Raw genomic sequence first — 11,538 nt, 5'->3', positions numbered from 1 at the left:
TAGGTATTTTTTTACGAAATCCAAAGAAAAGCTTTCCGTCATATGCCTCGTATGTTAACAGACCACCTCGTGTAAAAGGAGTTGTGACTATTACAAACTTCTGATTATTTTATAATCTATACTTATAATAAATCTGTAGAGAGGTCAATTCTGTACATTGAATATATTTCCAAAATAACTATTAGGGGGTGATTAGTGATCGATACTGATTCCAATAAACCGGCCAAGTGCGAGTCGGACTCGCGCACCGAGGGTTCCGTACAAATCCTGGTTAGATAAAAAGTGAGTCTCGCGCCAACCGTTCAGTTTAGAACAATCATAGTTATGGTAATTTCGTGAGAGTCAAAATAGCTAATATTTTTTATTTTATAATATAACTAAAATAGTAGGCCAGTACCTTGTAAAAGTTATTTTATTAAAGTTATTTATATACAACATTTTATAGTCATCATTCAGAAATCTGATTGAAAATAACTAATTATGTCTTAAAGGTCATTGGGCATATCTGACCCGCTTTGTAAAAAGTGGCGGACATGAATCAAAGTAGTTTTAAATCGTGGAGAATGGTATGACGTTTCTTTGAATGTCCAGGATCGTTTGAAAAATATAATAGACAAGCAGTTTCAGAGGATTTTACAGGTTGCAATGCTAGTTTTTATTGTTAAAGACTTTTCATAAAGAAAGGATCTGGAAACCCTGAGTAATCGAGGGCAACTCTTGAATATTGTAGTCACGCATCGAGTCAAAACCAGACATGTGAGTGTATTTTTGAGGGTACTTGTAAACAGTGAAGGTTTGGAGCTGATTTGATTATGGAGACTACAGAGAGTCGAGGGAACTCCTGAACGGTATGTTGCAACTACCACGTGTTTGGGCTTATTTTATTCGTATTGGCGAAGACTTTCCACATAGATAGGTTTAACTGCCATTGTGGGATCGATAGCAAAGATCAGATATAGTTATGGGAACTCCTTTACAATTTATAACGTAACCTTGTGTTGGAGCTTATTTTATTTTAGGTGATGAGAATTCACTACTAATGGGATCTATTATTTTTTTAAACATGCATAGAGTTCTCTCGACTTTCTCACGTCTCCATCATCAGGTAAGCTCTAAACTTTCACTGTTTGATAGTATCACCAGACATACATCTGAGAATCAAGTTTTAATCCTATGCATGCCTACAATTTTTTATAGTTGCCCTCGATTTCTCAGGATTTCCATCATCAGATCCTGACCTGATGACAATGGAAATAAACGGCGAGTATACTCTTTCACTACAAAGAAATGATTTCTCAAATCCGTCAAATTTGGTCGTTTAAATTCCCCATTGAAATGAGGAAAATATTTGATGTTTACACCTGATTTTCTCTAGATTCTCACGGTTCACATAGATGCGACTAATGCCATAGTAAATCAGAGCCTTTATCATTATACTGTGCTATATTTCGTTCGTATCCGCCGTGGGTATGGTTTTCATACTAAGGTGCCCAATGACCTTTGAATGATTTAAAATTTTTCATAGTTTAGTGGCAATTATATTTAAGAAGTGTTTGATATGAATTTCAACTTTAATATCTCTACGCGTTCATGTAAAAAAGGGTAGTTAGTAAGTTTATAATTATTAAAAAAATATTTTATGTCGTGTAAGCAAAAATAATATTTTAATATTTTATGTAACTTCAAATTAATCATTTTCGCAATTTTTCCTTTATCTGTACTATATAACGCTGCTTCTGAGTTCACGGGAAGTACCTTGTAGGTTTTGATTCCCTAGCGTGTGACAGAAATTCGTCTAAGGTGTCGGTATAACTGCTGTATCTTTTGATCGCGTTAACTTAGAAGTTTGTTTTTTTCACTGCCTAAAGGGACAATAGACTTAGGTATTTGGTATAAATTTCAATTTGATACCTTTATTCGTTCGTGAGAAATAAGGTAGTAAGTTTCATTTTATTAAAATATATTTTTTTATATTATATAACTAAAAAAATGAGATTTTCGTAATTTTTCCTATATTTGCATTATATGACAATACTTCATGCCAAATTTCAAGACTCTGAGTTTACGGGAAGTACCCTGTAGGTTTTGATTCCTTTGCGAGTGTCGAGAATTTGTTGAAAATATCGACATAATCGGTTGTATCTTTTGATTGGCTTGGCTTAGAAGCTTGATATTTTCACAGCTTAAAGGGACAACAGACCTGAGCATTTCATGTGAATTTCATCTTGATACGTCCACGCGTTCTTGAGATAAAGGGTCTTGACAGACAGACAGACAGACAGACAGACAGACAGACAGACAGACAGACAGACAGACAGACAGACGGACAACAAAGTGATCCTATAAGGGTTCCGTTTTTTCCTTTTGAGGTACGGAACCCTAAAAATGCAATCAGTAAATTTGTCTGTCTGTCTGTCTGTGTATGTTCGTTATGGAAACAATCAATGTCAATCTTTAAAAAAAAATTAACATCCTACTTATTACATAAATGTTATCATTCCATCTCTGAATTAATAAATGATAAAATAGACATTTCATAATATCCAATTTTAATATTGTAATTAACCTAATGTCATCCATCCTCCGAGCCTTTTCCCAAACTATGTTGGGGTCGGCTTCCAGTCTAACCGGATTCAGCTGAGTACCAGTGCTTTACAAGAAGCGACTGCCTATCTGACCTCCTTGGTTAGACTGGTGTCAGACTTACTGGCTTCTGACTACCCGTAACGACTGCCAAGGATGTTCGATGACAGCCGGGACCTACAGTTTAACGTGCCATTCGAAACACAGTCATTGGTGTCTAAGATATACTTAGAAAGTACAAACAAACTTAGAAAAGTTGCATTGGTACTTGCCTGACCTGGAATCGAACCCGCGCCCTCATACACGAGAGGTTGGTTCTTTGCCCAATAGGCCACCACGACTTTTCCGATTCACGACTTGTAATTAACCTAATGTATTAACGTAATTAACCTATTGTAATTAATCAATGTTTCTATTTTTGCATGCCTAAGTTAAGGTAACGCTAGGTTTTAACGCTAGGTTGGGCAAGAAAAGCGGTGATGAGTTGAGAGTGGGGCAATTTGGATATGGGCAATGGAACACTAGGGGACAGAGGCTGGCCGACTTTCTGGAGAGAGAGGAACTCTTCATGATGAAACTTTTCTTCCAGAAGCCGCCTCACAGGAAATGGACCTGGTTGAGTCCCGATGGTTTCACGAGAAACGAGATAGACTTCTTCACGACCGACAAGAGACGAATTTTCAGTTATGTCTCTGTGATCTACAGGGTAAAAACCGGTAGCGATCACCGAATCGTAAGAGCCTCACTGAATATCAATGTTAAACTTGAAAGGTCCAGTCTGATGAAGTCTACGCTCCGACCTACTCGGTCCCATATTAAAAACCCGGAAAGCTTTCAACTCGAGCTCTCTAATCGCTTTGCTTGCCTCGAGAACTTAGTGACAGTGGACGAGATCAACGACGGACTAGTGGAAAGTACGGGTCTAAGTTTTTTAGACCCTGCCGTAAAGATAGACCTCAAAAACTAACCGAGCAAACCTTAAACCTCATGGCTGAACGACGCTTGCTACAGTTGCAGTTTTCCCATGATGCGAAGTCATATAGGCAGCTCAATAAACGAATATCCAAGTCCTTGCGACACGATCTGCGTCTCTTTAATACGAATCGTGTTGAAGAGACCATACAGCGAAACCAAGGCTCCAAAGTGTTCGCAAAGGACAAGTCTATTGGGCAAAGCCAGATGACCAAGCTGAAATGGGAGGATGGCAGCATAGCGTCGACCAAGGCAGAGGTTTTAGGCGAGATCGAGAGGTTCTATGGACAGTTATACACTTCGGTAGCAAAGTCCGTTGACAACTTGGCAGGAGATCCAAGAGCCAAGCTGTCCCGACATTATACCGAAGATATCCCGGACATCAGTCTGTACGAGATTAGGATGGCCCTGAAGCAGCTTAAGAACAACAAGGCGCCGGGTGAGGACGGAATCACTTCAGAGCTTCTGAGAGCGGGTGGAACACCGGTACTTAAAGTCCTCCAGAAGTTCTTTAATTCCGTCCTGTCCGAGGGCAAAACGCCTGAAGCATGGAGCAGGGGTGGGGTGGTGTTGTTCTTCAAAAAAGGTGACAACAGCCTATTGAAGAACTACAGACCCATCACACTTCTAAGCCATGTTTATAAGCTGTTTTCAAGGGTTATCACGAACCGTCTCCGCCGAACCGTCAACCGCCGAATCCAACTCGGCTGGGCAGCGTTCGGGAAACTACGCAATGTCTTTTCGTCCGACATACCTCAGTGCCTCAAGACGAAAGTCTTCAACCAATGTGTGTTACCAGTGATGACTTACGGCACCGAAACGTGGTCTCTCACTATCGGCCTCATCTCAAAGCTCAAAGTCGCTCAACGAGCTATGGAGAGGGCTATGCTCGGTGTTTCTCTACGTGATCGAATCCGAAACGAGGATGTAGGGACACTCACGTATACACCTATGTAAATGCATGTGCATGGCTGTGTGCGTAGGGCGTCGTATCATATTGCTATTCCCTCCTTAAATTAGAATATAAGCCAGTCTTCGTATAACGGTGTGCCGGGCCGGAACTTTTGTAAAACCTAACTTTTGTATAATCATTTTGTGTGTCTTGCTTGGAACAATATAATTTACCAGGGGAGTTCTGAACTTTTATTTATCTCTGATATTCATATAGACTCAACCCAAAAGAGGAGATCCGTAGACGAACCAAAGTCACCGATATAGCCCACCGGATTAGCAAGTTGAAGTGGCAATGGGCAGGCCAAATTGCTTGCAGAGCAGATGGCAGATGGGGCTGAAAAGTGCTGGAGTGGAGACCACGGACTAGCAAGCGCAGCGTAGGACGTCCACCAACGAGGTGGACAGACGACCTTATAAAGGTCGCCGGAAGACGCTGGATGCAGGTCGCTTCCAACAGGTATCTGTGGAGATCAAAGGGGGAGGCCTAGGTTCAGCAGTGGACGTTCTATGGCTGAGATGATGATGATGATGTTGAAGTTAAGGTAGAATATACAAGGATCGCCTATTGCATTTTTGTAACATCTGTATTTATATTGTACCTATTGCAAATAAACTATTATTCTATTCTTTTCTAACAAAAACTACTTGACGGATTTCAACAAAACTTGGTACAATAATTCTTCATACTCCTGGGCAGGTTATAGGATACTTTTCATTACGCTACGATCAATATGAAAATTAAGAAGTTACTCCATTTTTTATGCTTCCGTCGCGTGTGCAGCCTTAATGGTTAAAGCTACACAGAAACAATGTATGACGGAAATGTACTCCTTAAAATTATGTAAAAAATATACTATTATGACAGTATACGTCTATCTTTTATGGTTGGCTCAGAATAACACGTTTAGATAACTCTCGATAGCTTAGAAGTTCGGAGCTTTCTGATTACATTTGTCTACTATTAAGAAGTCCGAATCTAACGCGGACGAAGTCGCTGGCAGAAGCAAATAAGTACGAAATCAAGATCAATATTTATGAAGACGAGGGCTATCGGTTCAGGAGTTGATATTACGTATTTTATACTTGAGGCTGAAGACCGCGGCTGAGGGCGCATATTTTAGTTAAATTATGGTGAATGTATAATATAATTGCGTCTGCTCAGAAGCTCGCGAGCCAGCCGCAGCTTAACGAAATCATTGACGAAAAATACACTTAACTAGTTATTTACCTGAAGATATACATCCCGTGACATACATATAGTGTACGTGTGTGTGATCAACTGATCACTTGCTGCACACTGACATAGTGCATACTGAAGTGTTACTAACATAGTTTAAAGTTTTTTATGGGCCAATGTAGCCTGATAATAAAGGTATTTTGATTTTCAAAATACTCAAGTCAAGGACTGTACGCGACATTTTTTTTCAATATCTATCACTGGTTTTTGCTTGAGTTTGTAATATAATTTGAACGATATTTTTCTTTACTTGTATTAATAATCAGCATAACAGCAATTTAGTCGACGCACACATACACACGTCAATTAACGTGACGTTAATTAAGCCGCATCGAGTAGTGGCGGATATTGCCGACGTCTCGGATCATTACAATGCGCTCATTAATCATTAATATCTGTTACTGTTGTACCAAGTCAATGATACTGCTAGTTAAGCGCAAACATATGAGTGTTCCGATAACCAGCCTTGCTCCGCGGTTTCACTTGTGTATGGGATTTTATTTTTTATTTTATTTTATTTATTTGGCTCACCAACAATTGTTTACACGATACAATTATTAAATACAAACATCATAAAACAATACTTGTGTAACAATCTCTTAAAGGTAAGCACAGCATGCATTATACAAATAAGTTAAAGTTAAGATTATGACAAATTACTACATATAAATTCGATAATGTGAAAATTGTAATTAAATTAAACAAAACCAATTAAATTAAAAATTACTAATTACAAAATTTATTATTTAATACAGTGCTAAAAAAAATTGAGATCAATTAAATAATAAAAAAGGAGTAACCAATATTTTTTAAAATCGAGTTCTTTTGAGTTTGGTAAGTGAGTCAGCGTATAGGTCCACTAGATCACTGCAGCTATTAAGCAACTTACATAAGCGAGGGATAGGAGAGTTGGCACCAAGCACGGTTCTACGACGTGGAGGATACAGCGGAGTTATTGGGGCACGAGGTATCCTAGCGGGGACTCTGAGTTTTACTCGACTCAGCAACTGCGGGCAATCAATTTTGTATCGTAGAATTTTAAATAGGAAAACGGAGTCGAGTATATCCCTTCTTTTTTGTAAAGATACCATCTTAAAGTGGGTGAGCCTGTCATTATACGATCGTATTTTTTTTACCAGACCGGACGAAAAAGCTAAGTGCCACAGGAACCGTTTCTGTACTCTCTCTAGCCTCAATATGTGTGTTGCATAATGTGGTCTCCATACCGTACTACAATATTCCAGCACACTGCGGACCAGACAATTGTAAAGTGTGATCTTGGTCTTACTATGACGAAAACCAGTGAGATTCCTTAGAACAAAACCCAGCATTCTAGAGGCTTTTTTTATAACATTTTCAATGTGGGGTAAGAATGTCAATTGTCTATCGAATGTTATTCCCAGGTCCCTAATACTCTCAACTTCTTGGATCGAACTTTTAGAGATGTGGTAGTTGGAAAGCGTTAATTTATTTTTCCTGGAAAATTTTGCATGAAAGCATTTTTTTACATTTAAACTCATACCATTGTCTTTACACCACTCTACCAGAACATCAATGTCACGTTGGAGCAACTCAACGTCTGCGTCAGACTCAATTATTCTGCAAAATTTTAGGTCGTCAGCATACATATAACATTCCGAGAATTTTAACGTATGAGGGATGTCGTTAACATAGAAGTTAAATAATACAGGACCAATATGGGACCCCTGGGGAACACCGGATGTGATCCCGTAAAAGTTTGACTTGTAACCATTAACGGCGACATAAAAAGTGCGATTTTCGAGGTACGACTTCAACCAGTTAAGAAGACAGCCGGTGATACCATATAAGGATAACTTTTGTATGAGTTTGTTATGGGGGACACTATCAAAGGCTCGACTAAAATCTGTATATATCACATCCACTTGTTTAGCATTATCAACGGCAGCCATTAAGGTCTCAGTAAATGATACCAGATTGGTGCAAGTAGACCTTGAATTTACAAAGCCGTGCTGGGCGCTGCTAAGGTAAAGTCTCAAGTGTAACTGTATACATGGGCAAATCAAAGATTCGAAAACCTTGGCAAAGGTAGACAAGATACAAATTGGTCTATAGTTACTTACATCAGTGTTATCGCCGGATTTGTATATTGGTACAATCTTAGCTTCTTTCCAAACGTTAGGGAAAGTTCCTAATGCAAGAGATCGATTATATATAAGCAACAGAGGAGTCGCTAGGGAAGAGGCGCACATTGAGATAAAAATAGGAGGAATACCGTCCGGGCCAGCACCTTTTCGACAGTCAAGAGACTTCAACTTATTAAGCAAAGCGTCGTGCTCTATTAATGGGGCTGACAAAGGCAAACTGAAGGCTGCCATTGTTTTTAAGTAATCTGTAGAAAGAGGTAAGTTTGTATTGTTTGGGCTACTATACATTGAAGAAAAATACGTAGCAAACATTTCTGAAATATTAGTTCCATTAGAAGAAGATGTCACGCCGTCGTTCATAGTAAGAGGATAGGAACTAGCACCTCCGCGTTTCCCTTTTATGTAGGCCCAAAACCGGTTGGGATTATTGGTGATATCAGACTCCAGGTCACTTAGGTAAGCATTGTAACAGGAAGTAGCTATAGCAGAGCAGCGTTTACTCAACAACTTCAGTTCAAGCTCATCCATTGGGTTCCCATATAACTTAAACCGAATACGTAACTTTTCTTTATCTCTCAGGGCTCTCATTAGTTTTTTATTGAACCAAGGAGGATATGTTTTACGCTTATGCGACGACGTCGGGGCATGCTTTTTGATTAAACTATTAACTTTATCATAAAAAATACTAACCATTTCATTTACATCTTGAATACCGTCAAATAAATAGTTCCAATCGATGTCATCCAAGTGCTTACACATCATATCATAATCTAATTTGAAGAAATTCGTTCTCTTATTATTATTATAGGGAAGCCTCAACTCATCGTCTGATTTAATATATATTTCAATTGGGGGGTGTAAATTGTCAACAATACTTAATGGGTTTTGAGCGGCAAGTACGCTGCTAGTGGTTAAGCCAGTCAATACAAGGTCTAAAATTCTCCCTGACTTGTTCTTAATATTATTAAGTTGAATAAGGTTGTTCATATGAGTAAAATCCGTTAAAAGGTGACCCATACCCGGGGGTACATAACCGTTATCCAACTCACCTACCAAGTCCCAATCGATGTTGCCCAGATTAAAGTCGCCTATTATACAGGTCTGGAACCCCGATTGTTCAAACAAGGTGTTACAAGAATCAATAAAGTGTTCTAGATTTGAGCGCAATACCGGTGGAGGTAAATAGATTGCGCACAGAGCTAATTGACGAACAGATTTTGCGATGGAAATGTCTATAATAACCCATAGGTCTTCACAATGAGTTTCCCATTGAAACATACGCTTAGAATTTAATGTTTTTAGAACAGCTATCAACACACCTCCTCCATCTTTTTTCCTGTTATCTCTGTCTCTTCTATATACCACATATCTGTCATCAAATAGCTCCGAGCTCAGTACAGAGTCATTCAACCAAGTTTCTGATAATATAACTACATCGTAGGTTTCGCAAGACATTTGTCGATAAAAACTTTGACATTTAGTGCGTAGTCCTCTAGTATTTTGATAATAAATCCTTAAGTTATTGAATTTTTTTTATATAAACTACAATATCATGATCTATAAATATGAAAAAAGAAAAAATTAAGCTAGTTTATTTAAAGTATCCTTATTTCTAACGAGAATGTGTTCAGATTCCTGTTCTTTCCGCATAAATATGCGGCCACCTCGTACCCAGACAAACTGGTATCCAAGCTCCTTAGCCTTAATTCTAGCGGCAGCGTGGAGAGCCTTATTAGTGGTTGAAAGGTGTTCCGTAATGAAAATTGGAGTCTTCGGTCCGGCGTATCCAAGGTGCGAGGTATTTAGTTTATTATTAGGGTTTGATTTATTATATTTAATCGTGGCTGCGAGAAATTGATCACGAGTACGAGGAGAAGCCAGTTGTACCACTATAGATCGTGGTCGAGAATTTGTAGAGCTCTGCTTGGCGACTCTAGTGCAGTATTTTATGTCGCTGTCCACAATGCCGCTCCCCACCACCTTAGATAATTGTGTTACAATCTGCAATAGATTTTCCTGTTTTTTTTCCGGCAGACATTGGATTTCTACATTGTTTGAACGAGTTTGTTGTTCTAATTGGCTTACACGTGAGACGAGATCATTGATACACATTTTCATCTCTAAGTTTTCTTTCTGCAATTCCTTCACGGTCTCTTTGGACGCAGCATATTCTTTCAAAAGTTCCTCGTACTGTGAGTTCATAAATAACATAGAATTGTCCATCTTATCCATCTGCTCTTTAATAGGTTGCAGTTCTCTATTCAGGGTTTCAGTAAATTTTGACAACATTTCTGTATGTTCCTTTTTAACAGCGTCTTGAATGAGTTGCCGAATATCGTCACACGACAAAGTAATGTTGTCCGTCTTAGGCGGAGAAAGAGCTGGTCTTTTATTCGCCCTGTTGGATGAGACGTTGCGCAGAGGAGTACTATCGGATCTGCTAATTTTCGGACCAGAGTTAATGCATGCCGGGCATTGCCAACCTTTCGGTACATTGTAGTTTTCCCTTAAAGACAAGCAAATATAATGATACGTTTTGTGACACTTGACACATGTAGCATATTTCTCATTAGCTACCACCTGGTCACAACAACCCCATGTAAAGGATGTACTTGATGACATAGAAGACTGTTCCGCCATAACGCTTCGGTGAGCAGGAATTTACAAAGTTGAGATGCAATCAATCAGAGATCAATCAATTATAGTATTAAAACAATCTCACCCAACGCCTCTCACAGTCCGAATATGATTTACGCTCTTCTAGTGCTACTGAGCGCCTCAGCTCAAGCGGCGTGATGTTGATATATATATATAGCGAGCGATGCACGACGAACAACACGGTAGAACACACAGCAGCGCAGGCGGCCCGACGAGGTGACTCATAGAAGCGAGCCAACCGCGGGTTGGGGCAGGTCAGGGACGTCGAACGTTAAAAAAATTCTTTGAACTTATAATTACTATATTTCTTGAAGCACTGGATATTTCCAATTGAATTTTTCACAAGTGATAGAAGGGCACTTTTCCAACAATATGGTTATAATATGAAACACCAACCAATAACTTTAACCGCGATTTGGAGACGATTTCACGGGAGTAAAAGTAAACACGTCTTTTTGTTTTAAATACCGTCACTATATGATGGGTTGGTATGATATTTCAATCTGTCTTTTGACCCTGAAGTCGCAAGCACATACAAAAAGCTATTTGCAAAATAATTACCATACCTATTTGAGTTCAGCCGAAGTAACTATTAAGGTAATATGTGGTTTAGCTATCAGTGTGGAACTGTTGTCCAGTGCACATGCAACTTGTACCTACTACATGCATGATATATCCGTTTGGTCGCGTCGGTCGCGTCGTTCGCGTCGGTGATCTGTCCTCGTAAACTGTGCGCCGCGCTCACTCGTGCGCGAACTATTTATGACTCACTACAAAACAATTATTTAACCTCAAACCAAACATCTCCTATTACACTCGTGCAAAGCATTCCGAGCTCTATCTCACAGGTAATAAGGGTTGTGTCAGGTGCACGTAACCGCGCATTGGTAACCACTGATCGTTTGATAAAACGGATGCACTAGCTAGGCCACAATGTACGAGTACATACCTCTATCTCCGCTAGATATTACGTCGATATTTTGGATGAACAAATCTCTCTAATACATA

At 39.2% G+C, this 11,538-nt stretch overlaps 1 protein-coding gene across 1 annotated transcript; it reads right to left on the bottom strand.

Moving 5' to 3' along the window:
• Positions 1 to 9,453: 9,453 nt before the first annotated feature.
• On the bottom strand, positions 9,454 to 10,161 carry LOC124636083. Its single transcript, XM_047172035.1, has one exon. The coding sequence runs from the start codon at positions 10,159 to 10,161 to the stop codon at positions 9,454 to 9,456; it is 708 nt and encodes a 235-aa protein (XP_047027991.1).
• Between the last annotated feature and the right edge of the window lie 1,377 nt (positions 10,162 to 11,538).

This window comes from Helicoverpa zea, chromosome 13 (genome assembly GCF_022581195.2).
Source record: "Helicoverpa zea isolate HzStark_Cry1AcR chromosome 13, ilHelZeax1.1, whole genome shotgun sequence".
Lineage (NCBI taxonomy): Eukaryota > Metazoa > Arthropoda > Insecta > Lepidoptera > Noctuidae > Helicoverpa > Helicoverpa zea.
The sequence above is the reverse complement of the archived record's forward strand: the minus strand, read 5'-3'. Positions and strand labels throughout refer to the sequence as shown.

Excerpts from the sequence above, each read along its gene's own strand:
- LOC124636083 (XM_047172035.1), bottom strand. The coding sequence starts at position 10,161 with ATGTTGTCAAAATTTACTGAAACCCTGAATAGAGAACTGCAACCTATT.